Source organism: Colossoma macropomum, unplaced genomic scaffold (genome assembly GCF_904425465.1).
Source record: "Colossoma macropomum unplaced genomic scaffold, Colossoma_macropomum, whole genome shotgun sequence".
Classification (NCBI taxonomy): domain Eukaryota; kingdom Metazoa; phylum Chordata; class Actinopteri; order Characiformes; family Serrasalmidae; genus Colossoma; species Colossoma macropomum.
In genome coordinates, this window is record NW_023494802.1 from 5,681,387 (window position 1) to 5,702,701 (window position 21,315).

The window sequence follows — 21,315 nt, forward strand, 5'->3', positions numbered from 1 at the left end:
CTTACATATGGCACAAAGGAGTGAAGCAACTTCTTTGTTTCAGATTTATTACCAACATTAGATATAAAAAATCAGAAGACACGTGTAGGGCCACTGGTGGTTTTTGATGACTTTGCTTACATTTCAATGATTGAATTATGCAAAAAATTGGAGAAATTGGTGGAATTCCCCTTGCAGGATGGATTTGCAGTAATAACAATGACATATCTTCGCATAGCAGTGTTGCTGAGGTTTTTAAACACTGTGTACTCTTACTGACCACTTTATTAGAAACACTTACCTTGCTGGTCCATCTTGCTGGCATATAATTAGAGACAATAGTCACCCAAACCTTATAATCATCGGTCATTTCTCACCACAGAAGCACTGTTGGCAGGATATGTTTGGTTCCATTCTCAATCCAGCAGTGCCACTGATGTGTGGGAATTGTCCACCATCCAAATAATGATATGTTCAGTGGTGGTCCTGCAGTGGTCTCTTTCCATTGATGGATAGTGTGGCTGATATACTGTACCAGGTGCTTCATTAAGTACACCTCGTATCTACACTTCAGCAGCATTGCTTTGTCTGATCCACTCATACCATGTCAGTGTCACTGCAGTGATGAGAATGACCCACCACCGAAATAATACCTGCTCTGTGGTGGTCCTGGGGGGGTCCTGATCACTGAAGAACGGGTTAAAAAGGGTCTAATAAAGTTTGCAGAGAAACAGAAGGACTAAAGTCTGGAATTGTAGAACTACAAAGTGCTCCTATATGCTAAGTGGAGCTGATAAAATGGACAATGAGTGTACATACAAAGAGGTGTACTAGGTTAAGTGGCCAAGATGACTGAAACTGTTAATATCTCATCAACGAACAGCATTAGTATCTGTTTAGTAAAGAAAAGATTTCAATTAAGACACAGATTGAATTTAATCTTAAACCAAACAAGACATCAGTTCCACCAGCTTAAACATAATCAATAATAAATACAGTTGTGAAGTAATATATATTTTGTTCCTAAGTTCCTGTTACATCCCCTTTACAGAAAGGAGAAGTATATATAAATGCTATTTGAACACAGTGCTGTTATACTGAGGATGACTTTTCATTGTTAGTGATTCTCACATAACACTTTTGTTTAATAAATACAGGCATTATTTGTTATCTTTAACATAATTTACATATCTACTGCCTGCCACAGTGCTGTACTGAAAATGAAACTAAACCTCATGTCTGATTAGATTTTATTCCAAGTAATTTCAGACCATGTCTGTTGGTGCATTCATCATGAAGTATTCACACAATGGCCCTTATTCATCAAATGTTTATGAGCCCACATACGATGATGTTTGAACTACTCCGTATCTGATTCAAGAAATGTTTGTATGATGTGGAAACAAGTAGAGATTTGAGTGCAAATGATGAATCGCTTTAGTGTGTGAAATCAAGTAGTATCCTGCCAGTACCTCATTTACATATCATTTACATCAAGAATGCCCTAATACGTGCGGTAGGGACTCACTAAAATTAACTCGCTAAAACTAATAAATAACAATAATGTCTCTGAAAAATGCATGCGCTCATTTATGATCAGATTTGACCGTACACAGCTTTGGTGAATAAGGGCCAGTGTAAAGGGCAGCTGATACTGTCAAATAAAAAAAAGAAAAAAGAAAAAAACATGACAGAAATGATAAGCATTTTACTGCATAAATCCAATCATTTGCCATATATTTGTAATATGTATAATATGTACTATCTTTACCAGTGCGATCTTTTTCAGACTCCCATGGACGTAAGAGACCCTGAGCTGCTTATCTTCTTAAATCTATTGGCTGCTGCTATTGCAATATAATTTTTCTGCACAGAGGAGAGAGAGAGAGAAAGAGGGAGATTATAAATTTATAAATAGTAATTAACTTAATTTTTATATTAGACAATTTTATATTTAAAAAAATAATGATGTATCTACTTGTGCCTAATAGCGAATTACACCAATTTTTCAAAATGTCTGAATTATTAAGTCCTTCAGATATAAATTATAGTCATTCACAGATGTGAAATGATCCCCTGTAGAGGAACTTACACTGTCAGAATTGTTCACAATAGTGATAATGAGAATCAGATGTCTAAATCGTTTGATGCTTCTAAAACCTACATTACAGAAAGCTGTTACACTAAATGGATATGAATATGCTGCCTGGTATTTGAGACATAGTTTTATGAGGTTTTGGCCTAAAGAATATTTTTGATAATCTTTTCATGGTGGAGAGACACATGCAGGCAAAACAGTCCCCAAAGGAAACTTATTTTTTAGGTTTTCTACCATTTTACATCATCAACATTATATATAAAAACACTAAAGACACGTTTATGTTCACTGGTGGTTTTGGATAATAAATAAAATGGCTATATTTGTGTTCTAGTCATCTCAATCTCTGGTTCTCATCATAATCACTGTAAAGACATTTCTCTACCATGAACCACTTCACATCAAGCCACTCTGAATGACTTTGTTTAACAACTGAATTATGTAGAAAATTTGAAAATGTGGTGGAATTCTCCTTTAAGCTTTTTGATAAAATAACAGAATCTTTAAAAATCTTAATACCTTCAAGATTATAAAAAAAACATGTTAAATAAGTTTCTGAACTTTTAAGTGGAACTGTATTGCAACATGCTGTACCATGTATGATAACTCAAATATACACGGCCATATAGGATTTGAATTTTCCTTTAGCATTTTACCTTCCACAGCCGCCTGGCCATGTACTTCTTGAGAAGGACCTGTGACTTCAGGATGATATTGCTGCGCTTTGCTTTCTCTGATATGTTATTCAGCCATGGGTGCTTAAGACACTGAGTAGCACTGAGACGACCACTGCACAGACAGAAAAATAAACAGACCAATTAGTCCTATCTGACCAATCCTACATGCTGTCCTATAACACTTACAGAAGTTTTATTCCAGTGCTGTTAAAGCTCTGTCCTGACTGGCTACAACACTAGAGAATTTAACATTTTATTATTCTATTTTTTTGTGTCATTTTCACAGGTTGTAGTTTTTGAACCAGACCCACAAAACTTTGCAGAATTGCAGCACCTATAGGGAAAAAGTTTATCTTGTGCCTCTAGGATCAATTTCCTGTATGAAATGAATGGCAGAATGAACTGACACCTGGGATACCACAGCAAGGGCCTAGCAACACCTTAGCAACCACCTGGAATACCATAGCAATGACCTAACAACACTTTGGCAACCCCCTGGATACCATACCTTAACAACAACCTGGGATTTCCATAACACCAGCCTAGCAACATCCTAGCAACCATTAAGTCTAACCTCTCAAACTGCAGGCTTAAAATTCTTCCTTTATTATTCTACAATTTTTGTATCGTTTCCACGGTTTGCAGTTTTCGAGCTACAGTCACAAAACTTTGCAGGATGGTGGGGCCTAGGAATAGTGTTTCTTGTGCTTTTGGGACCAATTGCACATATGGTTTACAGTGGTTTTCAAACACTACTTTTTCCCATGGGAAATATACGGTAGAATTATGAAAAAAATCAAATTTAACTGTCACTTGGGATACCATAGCAATGGTCCAGCAACACCTAGCTACCACCTGGGATACTATAGCAATGGCACTTCAACACCTTAGGACCTGTGTTGAGAAGTCAAACTGGGATTTAAGGTGGGGAACACTTCTTTCATGTTTGCTAACAGTGTAGGAATAGAATTTTTCAATTTTAACAGTAAACATCATAATTATGCAAGTTAGCTGTCAAATTTAATTAAAATCCATTCGCATGTACTGATCTAATATTTGCTTTGGCTGCTGCGGTTGTGGAAAAATTACTTCACCTCCTTTCTTTGATCAGCAGGTTGGAGACAAAGTCTTTGGCCTCTGCAGAGACATGCTCAAAGGCATCTTCATCAAAGTACCTGCAAAGGAAAAAACATCAGCTAACATCACTGAGAGAAATTACTGATGACACTAGGACAGATTGGGTGTAATTTTTTAAAGGTGTAAGCATGATAATGTTTGCATGGTGGCAAATTTATTGTTGTTTTCCAACCTGCCTAATTTCGATCAGCTACAACAACACAGTTTACTTAATAGCTTAGCATTTTAAACTGAAAATTCTATGTTATGCAGCTGCGAATGGGATTTTTTTTTTGTTCAATACAGTAACAGCTGCTATGAAAGAAAGCATGTGATGTGATTCCAGAGGAAATTTTCTAAATAAGATCTCATTTACTTCTTCTGCATACAATTCAGTCTTATCTGAAAAATAACTGCATCAGGAAAGTGTAAGCTCTCATCATTTTCTTTCATAACACTGTTCTACGTCTCAGAAATCAGTCATCTATCAGTGCAGGAAGAGACGTCACACTTTCTCATTTGTCTCCAGAACTTCTTACAGTGAAATGTTCATGTTAAACTCCTTATTTCTAGTTTAGGAGAGAATTCAGAAATCTGTCATCCTTTATTAATGCAATATTGAGATATGATTTCTCCTGAAACAAAGAAAAACTGATTTTAAAAAAGACATTTTCCTTTGGGATGTGAATGTTTGAGCTGGTCCAAAGGAACATGTAAGACACATTTAACAGTACCAGTTGACCGTTAGCACGTTGTTGAGGGTCTGGCTGTCATCATCACCCAGGAAGGGAGAGAGGCCGCTTAGTCTGAAGGGAAAAAGAGAACAGCGTTAGTGCTTGTGCTGTGAACACTAAAGCTAGCGTCAAAACACAGACCGAAATCACTTCATGTCAGTCAGTCACTGTCTCTTTGCCAAGTGCAGAAACAAAGCATGTCAATCATGCCTCAGTGGCCTTTCATCTTCATCAACTGCCCTCCACCTCTAAACACTTTACATTATCAAAAGCAGTTTGTTCCATCAGTATTGAATCCTCAGCAGTTATAGTTTCTGATTTCTGTATGTAAAATGATCAATGAATTAAATAATCATATTAAACGAAAAACGCTTTTTTTCTTGTTTGCTAGTTTTTTACTAACACATATTATGCTTTGACCAAAACTACAAAAGGATTCCTCCCCTTTAAAATAAGTCACACTGGCATTTCAGTGATGTGAAATGGATCATGGACACCTGGCTGGGTGACCCTTGACCACAATTATTTTGCAAAGTGCTTCACAATACAGAATATTACCATTAAAAACAATTCAGAAATAATCTAAATGAGCTATATATACCTCAAACAAGCAGATACACGTAAACACCAGAAACATAAAGACAAATAAAACACATCACATCACACAATAGACATGGTCACAACTGATAAAGAATAAAAGGATAAAAGAATAAAAATGGTAATTAAATCAAACTACAAATGCACACTCAGCCCTTTAGTTTTGTCTTTGGGACAATGCTACTTGGACACAAGGGTTCCTACAGGGGAAATCTGTCTTTTTGCAGTCTGGGAGCAAGCTCTCCAGCAGAGCAGCACCACCTGGTGGTATAGGGGTAAGGTGCCTTGACAAGGGCACAAGCAGTTACATCCTGGGATTACAGTCCTGGGATTTGAACCCCCACCTTTCCATTTGCTGGCTCACCTCTCCAACCACTAAACTATCGTCACTGATAATGACCAAATGGCCAAATCATGGCCCTAGATCAGAAGAGCTCACATTCATGTATGTGAATGTGCACTTCTGTACATTTTAATGCAAAATTAAAAAAGTTTTTTTTGCCGAATTTAGCATATTGGAATAAATAATAAAACATAAAATGTGGTCTGTACAAAATGGCAATTTTTATATTTTTTGTTTTTTTCATACATTAAACTCTGTGCATTTAAATCTGTAAAAAAACTTATTTTCACTTAGAAAATGAACAAAACATGTAATTTGATTGGGGGTGTTCAAACTTTTAAATACAACTGCATATTACGCATATAAAATAATTTAGTCTGTTGTATTTAGTTTGTAGTTCGGTGAAATCACATATTTAAACTGATATGAGGTAATATAAATATGTAACATCCACAAAACCAGGGAGTCTGAAGTAAGACCAGAATGTGAGCTGATGACCAAAACATATTTGAAAATACCCCTGTATGGTAGATTTTTAATGCCACACCCCCCGTTGTGCCACTTCACCCAAATCTGCACAGATACACTCGTTTTTGACCACAGGAACAGCAAATGAGTGAGAATGGGAAAAAATTGCTTGCATCTAATTATATTAGCAATATGATGGTGTTATACCACTAAGCTATGCTTCTGCTTAAATGACAATAGAACCCACTGACTTACAAATTTGCATAATTGTGACTTACAGCATGTATGTGACAACTCCTAGAGTCCACATATCTGTGGGGAAGGAGACAAAGTCAAAGTTGACCACCTCTGGAGCCAGAAACTCAGGCGTTCCAAATGACACTCGCAGCTTCTCTCGTGGTTTGTACCTACAGCAGGGAAGAGCTGATCATTAAATGGATTAAACTTTATCTGATCAATGCATTTGCAGGCATCAGTTTCAGGGCTGCCAACCACCTGTAAATATACAGACAGTCCTTTCAAAATATTTAAATTTCACCTTGTCGGTAAATGCACAAAAGCTTTGACTGACCATGAAATAATGTGCCCTTTCTAACCTACTAATCTAATCTTACTTTCTAACAGACATCAAACTTGCCTTCTATTTACATTACTTATATGCAATGTATGATTATAAAAGCCAACAGGGTAGCTTTCTAGACAGAGTATCAGTGGCTGGTAGTCAAGTCTGGGTATTAATCACTATGACATAGACAGAATATGCAAAGTGAGGGGGCATTTATAGGACTAGTAGTATTAGTATAAGCAGTAGTAAAAAAAGGTCTCCTACATTAGAAAAATTACATAATTTAATCTTAAAAATGTAAACGAGTCATTCAGAGTGGTTTGGAGTGAAATGCTCCATTTTAGAGAAACTTACCAAGTCAGAATCGTTCATAGTGATGGTGATAGGAACCAGATATCCTTAGCATCTCTAAAAGCTCCATCTGAGAAAGTCATTACGTGAATTGGGTTCTGATAACATTGCCTGATGTCTGAAACGTTGTTTTATATAGTTTTGAGATAAGATTTTGATCTAAAAAGTTTTTTTTTTCATTCATTCATGGTGGAGAGGTACATGCAGAAGGTTGTATGCCAAATAGTGCCCAAAGACAACTTTTTTTTAGATCACTATTGTACCATCATCAACATTACATATAAAAAATCAAAGACACATGAAAAATGACTATATCTGCGTTGTACACCCCAGATTCCTATCACCACCACAGTAAGGAAATCAGAGTCAGTAAGTTTTAAACAAACTATTTTATATCAAACCACTCTGAATAACTTTGTTTACATCTCAACAATTAAATTACAGAGACATTTTGAAAAATTGTTGGAATTCCCCTTTAAGGTTACTAAGCCTAATTAATACTGATGGACAGATGCTTAGAAATGTACTGAAAATGCAACACTTTTAATTTACTAACTAAAGGAGAAAACTGTATTATGTTTAATCCATATACAAATTAGGTACACAATGAAGTACATTCAGTGCATCACTCTTTCACTGTATGTTAAACTGATTAACACGCTCACTACACTCTACCTTCTGGCAAGGCCAAAGTCAATGATCTTGATCTGATGACCTGACCGATTCACACAAAGGATGTTTTCTGGCTGAAAGCAGAGCAGGCTGTAAGAGATGCTGTAAAAATCTGTTTTCATGTTATCCACAGCTCTTGACAGCTATTTCTAGTAAGTCTTACCTTCAGGTCCAGATGAAGGACGTACATCTGGTGCATATACTGAACTCCCTCACAGATCTGCTTCACAAACACCATGGCGTCCACTTCGGTCAGCGGGCAGCTTTCATCCACGATCCTCTCAAACAGCTCCCCTCCCTCTACACTGCCAACATTAATTACATCCTTAAAACAGCTTGGTTATATTGTATTACTCACTAAAAGGAGCTACTTGAATCAAGCAAATTCACTGCGTCACTTTTTAATGCTGATATTGTCCCATGAAAGATTTATTTTTGATCTGATCAGAAATCTACTTTAGATTATGGTAAATAAACTTAAATAAAAGAAGCTGGGGTTAACTATCAACCTTCTGAAAAAGATTCTTTCACTTTAAAATGCACCAATTTGTTTTATTTTAATCTTTGCTCTTCTCTAGGCTGTGTTGATTTCTACTGTTTTAGTGTTATTTACTTTTCAGTGTTATTTACAGTTTCACAAACAGTGGCAAAAGCATAATTACAAAATAGGTTCAACTAAGCAACACTCACTACTCCAGTATCAGCACTACTTGGTTTTTGGCCTCGAAGGCGTCATAGAGCTGCAGTATGTTTGAGTGGCTCAACTGGTTCATCACCTGGATCTCATTCAATGCCATTTCCTGTCAAACATGGAAAGTTCCACAATTCACTTCTATTCATCTCCACACAATTGCAAGTTAATTGGCCCTGAAAGGATAACAGAGGTTCAAAGGAAGCAGCACTCACCCTCTCTTTGGCACTTCTTGCACTGATGATCTTTGCTGCCAGCCTTAGGCCGGTTTTAGTGTCTGTGCATTTGTGCACTTTGCCAAAACGTCCACTGAATAAACAGAGAATTCATTCAATGTATGATATGCCCTTTATATTCAAACATAACATTTACCCACCTTTGTCATGGCTATCATTGTCCCTGTAACTGAGCAAACCAAGCAATCATGCAGAGAAGTCTGTAGCTGAAAAGGCTTTAAATCACTGAAGACTGCACACTGAAAAAGATTATACAGTGAATTTACTTAATTCAAAAGTGTATATAATTTTCACATGAATAAAAATGTCACCGTCTGAACATAAAGCTTGCTTCTCCAAAATGATAAGATTACAGCAGAAGTAAAAAACATTTAATGTAAATTGAAATGTTATGTAAATCAATAATCATGAATTCACATAATTTAAATGCCAAACATTATATATGATATTGAAATCTGGCAGTGCTGATATATTACATCAATACAATTATTGTCAAAAGTAAGCCCCGTTTCAGTACTGCTTTAAACACACCCTGACCAACTTTGACTGTCGGGTCACACCTACGTTATAAAACTGGCCACGTGCAGTATAAAGGGAGGAGGGGACAGTGGGAAGTGGATTTTTCAATAGACTTCTGAAGTCTTCATTCCATAATCAGCATTATGCCAGTTCGCTATAGATAAAAATAAAGTCCGTTTTCTAAAATTGTGGTTGTTGTGCGCTGTGGCAAACTAAACAGTGTCAAAAAATCCATTTTTGCCATATGGACATTTGTCCTTTGAAAGTCTCTGGATTACAATAGGTAAATAATTTTCTTAATTACAAGGCTGTTAAGAAGTCAACATCAATGCAGGAATGGTAGCTTGTGGCCTGTACATAGCATTATTTGCATTTGGACTGCTAAAGTTTAAGCATAACATACATAAATTTGAGCATAACATACATAAAATTTTGTGAATATTGCTTTGTCTGGCAATAGGCTTTACTTTAGAATTGTAGTATATCACTGTTATTTTTTTGTTGTTGCTAGCTGTGTAGCTTTTAGCGTGCTAACCAGCAAGCTAGCTGTATCAGCAGTCATGTATTACAGATATAGTTTGCAACCTAAATCCCAGTCTGAACACAACATTAATTGTTAGGCTTTTAAGATATCAGGTTTTTTGTTATTTATTTAATTATTCTATTGCTATGCTATGATATGAAGGTCTTTATAGGACAGTCTGTTCACTCAGTGGCCAACTTTGCAACGTGACAGGGTAGATATTTCCAGCCATATTCCGACCCTCCCTCCAAAGGCTCACCTAAATTTAATTTGAGCTAAAATAGTAATTAAATGGCCCTTTTACCCAGACAGCAAGCGTATAACAGTCCCCTGGCTTGATAAGGCCAGCACCCCTCTAACTGTAAGCCACTGCTGGTCCACCCTCAGATTTACCAGATTACTGTCCTGCATGAAAGGTTTAACTAGTTTTTGACAGATTTTGACTGCACATGGGACTTATGTTGGAAAATACTACCAAGACAAATATTACAAACCAGGCCTAATATAAACAGATTTTGTTGAAAATGTTGTTGTTGACACTGTGCTAGATTGAGCACAGCTGTATAAATGATTTTATTTGTGATATTGCTGTAATAATTGTTTATTAAACTAATTTATGAAGGATAACCAAAGAAAGAAGTTATAAAAAATAAGTAAACTGAACTGTGACAGGAAAAAGAGCAATGAAAAGGCATCTTTTGGCATTTTGTCGAATACTTTGCTGAACCACCAGTGGGCCGCCTGGAAAACGCTGAGCAAAAAGCCAGTGGTCTGTCGGCTTTGCCTATAGCGAGCTAACAGTGGCCCACAACCCTCTTGCTATCTGGGATAATGCTGTTAGGGACTCCCCCCAACTGGGAAAGGGGAGGCCAAGTGGACGAGGGCTTGTTAAAACCAGTGCTGAAATGGGGCGGCAAGTTTTTACAGTGCACATGCAGTGCTGTAAGTTTGCATGCTGTTAGTTTTGATAATGAAATAACTGTAACTATAGTTACCCTCCCAGCACTTCTCTGGTGTGGATGCTGAAGGAGTCGCACGGTGGACTGGGCCTCAGAGACACACATCTGTGTGGGAACGGGGCAGGCTGAGGAGGAACATCATCTGTGCACAGCAGGACAAGTCAATCTTAAATTTAAGTTGACTACAAACAAAATACGAATTATTTTGCACTTTAAACAACTCTTAAGTTAATAGGAAGAAAGGAATATATATTTTTTCTAAATTCCTGTGTAATTAAATCATTAAGATGTAAACAAAGTCATTCAGAGTGGTTTGATGTGAAATGGTTCACTTTAGAGAAACTTACCAAATTTACAGCTGAGTTTGTCACAACACAGGTACAGCCATTTTATTTGCTAAAATGACCAGTGAACTTACACGTTTTCTACGTTTTTATATGTAATATTCGTAATGGTAAAATAGTGGTAAATATGGAAAAAAAAAACTTTCTTTGAAGACTAAAGTCTTCTCAAAACAATCATAAAACAAAATCTCAGGAATAAGGCACCATATTCATAACCATTTCTTGTAATAACTTTCTGTGAGGGAGCTTTTATAGGCATTAAATGCTTCAAATGCCTGGTTCCTATCACCACCACTGTGAACTCACTAAGTTTCTCTCTGATAAGTCTCGGGTCACTTGAAGTATTAGTAGGCTGATATTATAGAGACTTGAAATGTAATAAAAAAAAGTTGCTTTAGTAACAGGTATGAATTATTCAGTAACTATAAAACTAACAGGTAAATCATGTAATGAGAATAATTCAGCCCATATACAGATCCTTTCATGACTTGATAGCAAGTTGTATACGAGGCGATCTGTATGAGCTATCATTGTAATTGCTAGCCTTTCATTCCTTATCAGCATCCTGAACTTGTTTGAAGTGTTTGTCTTTAGTAGTGAGGTTTTGTGAAAGAACAAAACGAGACGGCATGTGGGGCATGCTGACACCTAATCTATAACTCTCCCTCTGTCTCCTTGTTGTGCCAGTGTATGAACAGCTGCAGGTGATGTGTAGAGGGCAGCGATGTGGTCAGGGGGAAAAAGGATTACCCTGTTCTGGATGCCGCACATCTCTAAGGTCAGTTTCAAAAAGGCGACCTTGGATATCGCATCTTTAATGCATACACGCACGTTTACCCAGCACATATACGGCAATCAACCAGTCATCTTGTGTGATATAACTACCTGAAAAGCAGTTTGTGAAAGTAGAAAAATCTATAAAAAATGTAGACTGTAGTTACAACTAGGAACTTTATTTAGACAGACTACATTCCTTGTTAAACAACTATGGCAGATACTGTAGCTGTATAAGCTCATTTATTTCAGCATCACGATTCAAGTCCATTACAAGCTATTACAGTGCACAAGAAAGTCATAGAGAGAAATCCTGTGCTTTGATCAGGAGTAAAATGTAGAAATGCTAGCTTGCTTTTCAGAAACTTAAAGGGGAATTCCACTGATTTTTAAAACATTCTGGATAATTAAACTTTTAAACTCTTGTAAACAAAGTCATTCAGAGTGGTTTGGTGTGAAATGTTGAGTTCTAGAGAAACTTAAGAGTCAGAACTGTTCACAGTGGTGGTGATAGGAACCAGACATCTGAAGAGTTTCATGCCTCTAAAAGCTCCATCACAGAAAGTTATTACATGAATTGGTTATGAATATGCTTCATGACGCCTGTTTTATGATAGTTTTGGTCTAAAATGTATTTTTTCAAAAAGGCAAAAAGGACATGCCCCATCACCAAAAAGTCAGGACACTGTGCATAAATAAAAACAAAATGCAATGGTGTGTAAATCATTTAAACTCTATATTTAATTGAAAATAGTACAACATAGGACAACATTTCAAATGTTGAAACTGAGAAATTTTTTGTTTTTTGAAAAATATGTGCCAATTTTGAATTTGATGCCAGCAACACATTCAAAAAATTGAGACGTGGCAACAAAAGGCTGGTAAAGTTGTAAAGTGCTTAAAATAAACACCTGTTGGTTACTTGGCAACAGGTCAGTAACATGATTGGGTATAAAAAAAAAGTTAAACTCTAGCATGCAAAGAAGAAACCATATATAAACAGAATCCAGAAACGCTGCCGTCTTCTCTGGGCCCGAGCTCATTTAAGATGGAATGAGGTGAAGTAGAAAAGTGTCCTGTGGTCCAAGGAATTGAAATTTGAAATTCTTTTTGGAAATCATGGATACTGCGTCCTCCAGGCTAAAGACCACTCAGCTTATTATCAGTGCACAGTTCAAAAGCCAGTATTCATGATGGTATAGGGGTTCATTAGTGCACATGGCATGCGTGACTTGCACATCTGTGAAGGAACCATTAATGCTAAACGATATATAAAGGTTTTGGCAACATATGGTGCCATTCAGATGGCGTCTTTTTCAGGAAAGGCCTTGCATTTCAACAAGGCAATACCAAACCACATTCTGCATATATTACAACAGCATGGCTCTTTAGCATAAAAATCTGGGTGACCTACTTGTGGGATTTTTCATTATTTTGCCATCAATATTACATATTAAAACTCAGACATGTGTATGTTCACTGGTGGTTTTGGACAGTAAATAAAATGGCTATATTTGTTTTGTAGACCACTGTAAAGAAATGAGTCAACAAGTTTCTCTACAATGAACACTTTCACATCAAACCACTCTGAATGACTGTTTGCATATCAGTGACTATTTTTTAAAGAAATTTTTACAATGCAATTTATAATTACAGCAGCTTTTGAACACTCCAGTCATTTACCTATCATTTTGAGGCAGGTTTTGGGAGGTGTTTTGGTCTGGGCTGTGCTTTGCTCTGCTACTGCTGGACTTATCTTGATCTGTATTCCCCCAGCTACAGTGCTAGTGGGCCTGACTGCTGCTCCCGGCTTCACCAGTGGTGGTGCTGCTGTGTGACTAGAGTCGGATTTCCCTCCAGTGCCCTGAAATCTGTACAGCAACAAAAGGCATCACTTTAGTAAGTTAGCAGTAATTTTACAGACGAAAGAAAAATGCATTCTTAATTTAAACGTGATCTTATTCTATTTTTCAACAATTTCTGTTAGTCTATTCAACCTGTTTGCACAAAGTAAAAGGCAGCTGGCATTTTCAAATAGTGTAAAAGCAATAAAATTGGAAATACATGCTTTAAACTGCCAAATAAAAATGACTATTTCATCATAAAATGTTTCTTACAACACTTCAAAACTGGCAGCTGCTTACATTGTGTGGCCATTTCTTGACAGCTGGACCAAAAGAACTGGTCAGGTCAAAAATAACTTAGAATAAAATACGGTTACATTAACTTACATTACCCTTTTTTTTTCTTTCTCTCATTAGGTTATTGCTTTCAAGATATCAAATTAGTTAAGACGGCAACAATATTTTGCTGTTAATTGCTCACGTTACCTTTGTAGAGACTCAGGACAACTATAAACATGTTTCAGTGAGGAGCCGGCTGTCGTTGCCATTGGAACCATCAGGCCAGCTGTGTTTGGAGGAGATAATGTTGAACTTTTGGCTGCAGGCAGTTTTGTTATTTGAGAATTTGTGGAAGACTTGTCTGCGTTTTGTGATGTGGCCCCTGAAGCTCCCATGGTGGTTGTCACTTTTAGAGGTTTATGGCTTGGTGCTACAGTTACTGCTGGTTGATTGTTGGACATGGAGGTGACTGAGGTTGGTGCTGTTGTTGTCAGAGCAGAAGTCAGTCCTGCTGTCTTAGGCAGATGATTAGGAGCTGGTGTTTGATCTCCTGCTACTGTAGTTTTTGTGACAGTGTTGTTTGACCACTTGGAGTCTGTCATTGGCAATACTGGAGATAATGAATTAGATGAAGACTTTCCCATGCTTTGGGATGTTGCCACAGGAAGACCTAAAGTTATTTTCTGAACATTGTGGATTGATGGTGGTGGTGCCGTTATCTTTGTTACGGTGAACTTTGGTGGATTACTGGACACAGCAGTGACCACAGTTGGAGCTGCTGTTGTTGTTGTAGTGTTGTGAGCTGCCAGCACAGCTGTTTTTGGCATCTTCTGATTCGACACCAGTGCTGTAGATCCTGCTAATGCTGTGGTGTTTAATGAAGATACAGATGTCTTAACAGGGGCAGCCACCTGTGTGGTTTTTGCCGTGGGCTGATTTTGTGATGTTGAACTTTTTGTTGTTGCTATTTTTGATACAATTTTTGGTGGAAATGTGACCTTCGTTGAAGTCCCTGCACTTGTAGGAAGAGCCACTCCTGTTGTCTTGGAACTTTTTTGGCTTGAAGATGCTATAGCTCCATCCATCTTGGCCGCACATGGAGGCTCATGGTTAGACTGTGATGCTGCCAAATATGGTGCCACTGCTGACAATTCTCTGTTAACTTCTTTATGTGGCTGAGGCTCATGCTGACCTTTCACTTCTGTCAGGTTAACTCTGATTGGCTGCCCTTCTCCTCTCAGAGCCTCCCCTTCGCTGTCTTCAATCAGCGCGCCTGCCAAGAGGAACAAATAATATCTGCAGCTGGGATGTAAAAATCCATAAATGAATCTTGATGGTGGTGCTGCTATTGCATTGATTTTGGAATATCAGTATCAGTCACAATCAGTTATAAAAACCTTTGAATGAAGCATGTGCACAGTTTGGTCTGGTCAAAGTAAGATTCTCAGGCTATTTTCAAACATATACAGTACTGTGCAAATATCAGAGAACACATTTATTTAGTTTTCAGACATGTAAAAGCAGAAAACAGAATATTACACAGGAGCCTCAACAACAAAATATAATTGTATACATACAAATCACATTTTCAGTATTTATAATGTCCAGTCTTTCCCTTTATTACAGCTTCCATTTTTTTAAGAGACTTCTTTCAGTTTTTCAAAGAAATACTCAGGTCTATTTTTCCACACCTTTTCACACCAGTCTCACGTTGAGTTTTCTTCTCACAGTGGAAAGATGGACAGATGTGGATGTTTTCAGATGTGAAGCAGCTTGATTTTCTCCTCTCTCTCAAAGATGAAAGCTTTAAGTGCTGTTTATCTGAAGGGGACAGTTTTGATACCAGGTCTTGCGCAGTTGTTAGGAGTCCCATTTCATTTTCTCAATATTTTTAAATAATTTTTGGACTGCAGTTTCAGAAATTCCTGTTTTTTCATTTATTTTCCTTTAATTTTGTCCTTACTTATGCAAGTGGACTATATCTCCTGAAAAATGAATAACATATTTAATGACCATTTTGACTGGAAATAAACAAAGGGAGTCTATGACATTTGCACAGTACTGTATACAAAAAGGCTTGCAGTATTTCACCACTGTGTAAATAGTTACTTTAGTGTATTCAGTGCATTTTTAAGGACAATTTTGAACCAAACCAAAATAATCAAATAATCACTTGTTTTCTAAAGAATCATAATCAAATTGAATCATTGCAAGATCAGAGATTTTTCCCCCTAGACTCTTAAACATAAAGATTTCTAAAATTGGTTCTTGGTTTAGATCTACAGTTCAGTCGCACCATTACACTACGTGTTAGCTATCAGTGATTTAATCTGCCATTTATACCCCTGAGATGACTTATGGGTCTGAGTTACAGGGGGTGGGTTGAGGGGTCAAAAAATAGTTCTGTGGTTAAACATGCCTGTCAGTCAAATTTATGTCCATCAACTCTGAACACCTCAGGAATCCTCTGGCCCAATTCCACCTTTCCAAGCTAATGCTGCCAGACAGACATAGTGCTAATGAACAAAGTAGGTACCTGTTTGACCTTTCCCACAGGGCACATTAAAAGCATGCTGGATTATTTTCTCTCTGGGCACGTCCAACCGCACATACACTTCATCCTGAGGTTGAGGAGACAACAGATCAAACAGTGAGAAACGTATGCATCTATTACGACTCTAAATAAACTTTATTTACAATGAGATGTTACTTGAATTTTTACTGGTTATAATGACAAACAAAATGATGTTTATGACAGACACAACAGGGCTCAACTCAGATTTCTTTATATAGTGACTTTTGTACAACATCACAACTACCTTACTAAACAGACAGTAAATAAACAATGTAAAATCAAGAGATAGCCATGCAGTCTTCATTGGCTGGCAGCAGAACAGATCAGACTGAAGAGCTCAATGACTTTAAATATGGTGCTGTCATAGGATGCAGCCTTTGCCACAAGTCAGTTTGTAAAATTTCTGTTCAGCCAAATATGCCCCAGTCAACTGTAAGTCCTATTATTGTGAAGCGCCTAGGAGCATCAATAATTCAGCCGTGAAGTGCTTGACCATGCAAACTCAGAAAGCGGGGCTACTGCATGGTGAAGCACATAAAATAGCTTATCTTTTGTTGCATCAGTCACAGCAGTGTTCCAAATTGCCTCTGAAAGTAACATCAGCACAAGAACTGTGCGTCAGCAACTTCATAAAACAGGTTTCATGGTGGAGCAGCTGGAACACTGTTCTCTGGAGTGACACTTCACTATCTGGCAGCCTAATGGACCAATCTGGGTTCGGCAGACATCAGGAGAATGTTTCCTACCAGAATGCATAGTGCCAACAGTAAAGCTGGGTGGAGGTGGGATAATGGTCTGGGGCTTTTTTTCAGGGTTTGAGCCCCTTAGTTCCAGTAAGGGGTAATGTTAATGCTACAGCATACAAAGACATTTTAGACAATAACTTGCTTCCAACTTTGTGGCAACAGTTTGGGGAATGTCCCTGTGCACAAAGCGAGCTCCATTAAGACATGGTTTGATAAGTTTAGTGTGGTGGGACTCTTTTGACAGAACAGGCACAAATTCCCATAGATACGCTCCAAAATCTTGTGGAAAGCCCTTCCAGAAGAGTGTAGGCTGTTAAAGCTGCAGTGGGGGGTCAACTCCATATTGAGGTCATGGCTTTCATTCAATAAGCTCATATAGGTGGGATGGTCAGGTGTCCACATATGTTTATGCATATATAGGAAGCAAGGGGTCAGCTGCTCATTAAGTTAGGATTTAAAAGTCCTCTGAAAGAAAAAATAACTGAATGAATGTCTACTCACCACTGAAGTCCTCACAGGCAGAGATTTCCTTCTCTGCAGGGCGATTGCAGGCACAGACATCCTGTCACAAAATCTGTCTTCTAGACCTTTCATGTTTTGGGGATAAAGCAAATAGATGGCTTAATGTGACTTCATACAAGATATATTTACCTATACTGTCATACAACAGCATGAATAAAGTAAATTTATCAGTCCTTTAGCCCCAGTGTGTTTACACATCTTCACTAAGTAAACAAATTGTGTGTTCAAAGGAGAACATTAGCATGTTCTGCATACAACAGTAAGTTGTAGCCTCAGCATATCATCAGTGTTGTTACACCCTTTTTGACGCTTATCGCATTGTATGAGGGCAAGTTAACCCCTTAAACTGCAGGTTTATTATCAAGCTATTAATCTTAAAACTTATTATTAAGCAACTGCAATAAATGATCCAGTAACTGTTATAAACTAATAGGCAACCACAACAATAATACAAAAAAAAAAAATTCTCTTTTACAGACACTTTAGCGCAACGATGCTCAAACTTTTTGTCTTTGGGAGACAAAGTGTAATGTTTGGGGTGGGCCAAGAGCCAAAAAGACAAAATAATACACAAATAAAGAATGAGTATGTAAAAACTTTGGGCATCCCTGGTCAAATCACATTTTGCTCATTTTTAAGTGAGTATAAGTTAACGCACAGAGAATTGACTCTGACTTATTTTCACTTAGACAATCGATAAAACGTCATTTGACTGTGCGCAAAGATTTGCATACTACTGCCAGAAGGTTTCAAACTGAATTTTTAAAAATGTAGTTTTTAACATTACACTAAATTTTGTTAGTAAAACTATTAAAAATATATTTTTAATGGAAAATAACATTTGAATAAGTTCCATATATTACAAAAATGTTTGATCTCTCATTGGGTGAGGGGTTGGGCCTAGGGTGGACCAAATCAAATGTCCTCAAGGGCCACCTTTGGCCCACACTTAGGGCAGACCTGCATTAGCAGATGTTTGTTTTAACAGTCAGATTATTGCACTCAATAGGCAAGGTCATTGATAACTGCAGGAAGTTACTAATTACTTGCTTATTATTGAGCGTCAGCTTTACAAAAAATCTGGGTCCAAGCCCCAGTGAGCAAGCCAAGGGTCACATCGGCATGGAAAAACTCCCTAAAAGCAAGAGGAAGAAACCTTAAGAGGAACCAAGACTCAAAAGTGGAACCCATCCTCCTCTGGTTGATGGATGGCAAACATAACACAACAAAAGGAAAATAAATAGAGAATAAGATTTTACAATTACTTTTCAATATTGAAGACAGAAAAAAAGAAACCAGTCTATCATCAGACAGAAGTGGTTAGATTAACCCCTTAAGTGGCCAGGGTCCACCAGCGGGCCCAAAGCCTTATTACACACTATAACCTAACAACAGCTCAGACAATTTTCATTGACGTTCCTGTAGTTACTAAATAGTAAGCCTTAGTATGTAATAAGCCTGAGATTTTAAGGGGTTAACCAGTGATAACCAATGGCTATTGTTAAATATTATGCTAGCATTCATAAGTTGACATCACTTGTCATGTTAATCATTACTGTTATTTAATTCAAAAATAACTTGTACAGTCAAGACTGAAGTACTATACTGAAAGCTACACAACAGATTTTAAGATGTTTTATTAAATATTTGAATTCCTAAATAAGTTATGTGCCTGAGATTTGATAAATTTTCAATATAATTTTTCAGTTGTGAGGAATTCTGGACGTTCTTTTAAGTATAACATGCTCATTGTTGTACAGCTTTCTCAGGCATTGTGGAATCACATAAACCTCTGTTCATCATTCTGAACCTATATTTTCTACAGATTTCTACAAATTAGTTGAAACCTTATATATAATAGAACCATTTTATACATGTATCTGCAACAAGTTTGGTTCAATGTTATTTTTAAAAATTATTTCCAAATGTCTAAACACTATTGTATGTAGTTATAAAAGTGAGGAATATACAGACCCTTGCAGTTTAAGGGGTTAAAAAGTGCACTGTTGTGTATGCCTAGCTGTGTGCAGGAAAGAGAGCATTATCTTTTCAATCAACATACCGCGGGCTAGCTCCTCCAGTGCTGTTCTCACCTCCGTCACTTTCCTCTCCAGAGAGTCAAGGAGTTTTGCCTGAGCTGAAAGCTGGCTGGCTGTGGCCTCTTGCTGCTTACTGTGGTGGCCACAGATCCCACACATGGGGCAGCCTGCTACAGTGCTGCGGGACAATAACTGGTCCATTTTACGGTGCAGGTCATCCATTCTGGCCTCCAGGGTCACCAGGTCATGGGCAGGAGGAGCAGGCCACTTCACAGAGCGCATGCTGCTGGAACAGGGAGCAAGCTAGAAAAGCAATGAAGAAGTAAACAGGTGCTAGAGACGAGAAAGGATCTTTTTAGCTTTATAGCCTGTAACCTTTGAACCCTAAAAGCATAGATTTTCCAGCTTAATTGTACAGGGACGTGTCACTGAGAAGTTACAGGCCATATTCTTTTGACTTTTAAAGGTAAACATACATGTTCTTCCATTACGATTGTAGAAGAAGTCAAGAAGTTCTCAAGTTCTTTTTTACCTGCCAAGGTCATTCGTTGTTACAAAAAGATCATAGCTGAGTTTGGAACCTTAGAGAAAATGATAGTAAAAGAGCACCTGCATCTCAAAATAAACCAAGCTGATCAAGCTTTACAGCAATAAATAACAGAAAAGCTTATAAAAACCTAATCCTTCATCACTTACCTGCAGATACAGCAGCTAGCCCAGTGTAAGGTCCTTATGGTGCAACTCCAAGAGTGAAGAGTCCAATGGACTGTTACTGGTGGCCTCCCTGCTAAAGCTGCCAAAGGAACAGCCTGTGAGATTCCTCCTTTATCTGAGCCTTGTGGCCACCACACCAGAAATAGGCAGGCCCAGCAGAAGGGGAGGAGGGGAGGTGAGTTTCGAATAGTAACCGATAACAAAGGTATGTACTGGCCTGGCAGAGTCAAGTAGTGGGGCATGTAATTATTGTGAAAGCAGTTACATTACCAAGTACATTACAGCTCAAAAGTAGAATCAATGTTTTCTATAATACGTGCCAAACATGGTCCTTTGGGACAATGCCACTGAAGAACCACTTTTAGTTTCTTTGAGAACCTTTCAATATATGTTTTTCTTCAGCACTTAACTCAAAACTCTCAAAAGTTTAAAAAAAAGTGGTTCCTCTTTGGCATCATTACAAAAAACACTTTTGGCAGTGTGAACAGTGCCTTGCAAAAGACACCACCTTAAAAGTTATCAACATTGTCTGGATTAACAATTGCGCATTTTAATGAACATTTTCAACTTAAATGGACCATAATCAGATTCTAAATGTAAAGGTGCAGTGTGAACGATTTAGTGGCATCTAGTGGTGAGGCTGCAGATTGCAACCAACTGAATACCCCTCCCTCACTCGTCCTTTTCCAAGTGCGTAACAAAACCTACGATGGCCATTAGGTTTTTGCCTCTTTAGTAACGATAATTCACACTCCCTTACTTTTTCTAGTGCTAAATATTAAGTGTGATCCTACATTTGTCAAAATCTGATAACACAAAAAGGTTAGCCAGTACCAGCAGCAACCACTGATTCATCTTCTTTCTACGTTCCTCCAACCACTGCTATACACACACACAAACATTTTCTAAACCACTTATTCTTCTGAGTTGCAGGGACCACTGCTATAGTG

The 21,315-nt window shown here is 37.6% G+C and overlaps 1 protein-coding gene across 2 annotated transcripts; it reads right to left on the bottom strand.

Annotated features, from left to right (window-relative positions):
* Window positions 1-1,176: 1,176 nt before the first annotated feature.
* On the bottom strand, window positions 1,177-20,443 carry mylk2 (myosin light chain kinase 2). 2 transcript variants are annotated; one of them, XM_036592488.1, is made up of 17 exons: window positions 20,348-20,431; window positions 20,184-20,232; window positions 19,675-19,954; window positions 17,592-17,677; window positions 16,306-16,390; window positions 13,977-15,042; window positions 13,330-13,517; window positions 10,565-10,670; window positions 8,507-8,600; window positions 8,291-8,400; window positions 7,764-7,905; window positions 7,604-7,674; window positions 6,291-6,419; window positions 4,605-4,676; window positions 3,849-3,929; window positions 2,734-2,866; window positions 1,177-1,845 (listed from the first exon to the last, which is right to left on the bottom strand). In XM_036592488.1, the coding sequence occupies exons 3-17, from the start codon at window positions 19,931-19,933 to the stop codon at window positions 1,765-1,767; spliced, it is 2,703 nt and encodes a 900-aa protein (XP_036448381.1). In that variant the 5' UTR covers window positions 19,934-19,954; window positions 20,184-20,232; window positions 20,348-20,431; the 3' UTR covers window positions 1,177-1,764. The 2 variants fall into 2 exon arrangements, with proteins under 2 accessions (XP_036448381.1, XP_036448382.1); XM_036592489.1 differs by lacking the exon at window positions 20,184-20,232 and having other exon boundaries at window positions 20,348-20,443.
* Window positions 20,444-21,315: the final 872 nt, after the last annotated feature.

What these genes read in the sequence shown, in the direction of transcription:
- mylk2 (XM_036592489.1), bottom strand. Translation starts at nt 19,933, where the DNA reads ATGCGCTCTGTGAAGTGGCCTGCTCCTCCTGCCCATGACCTGGTGACC. An exon ending in ACTGGAGGAGCTAGCCCGCG is followed by an intron (nt 17,678 to 19,674) that starts GTATGTTGATTG and finishes AAAACATGAAAG; the next exon opens with GTCTAGAAGACAGATTTTGT. An exon ending in GGAGTTGTCACATACATGCT is followed by an intron (nt 4,677 to 6,290) that starts GTAAGTCACAAT and finishes TTTTCCCTTCAG; the next exon opens with ACTAAGCGGCCTCTCTCCCT.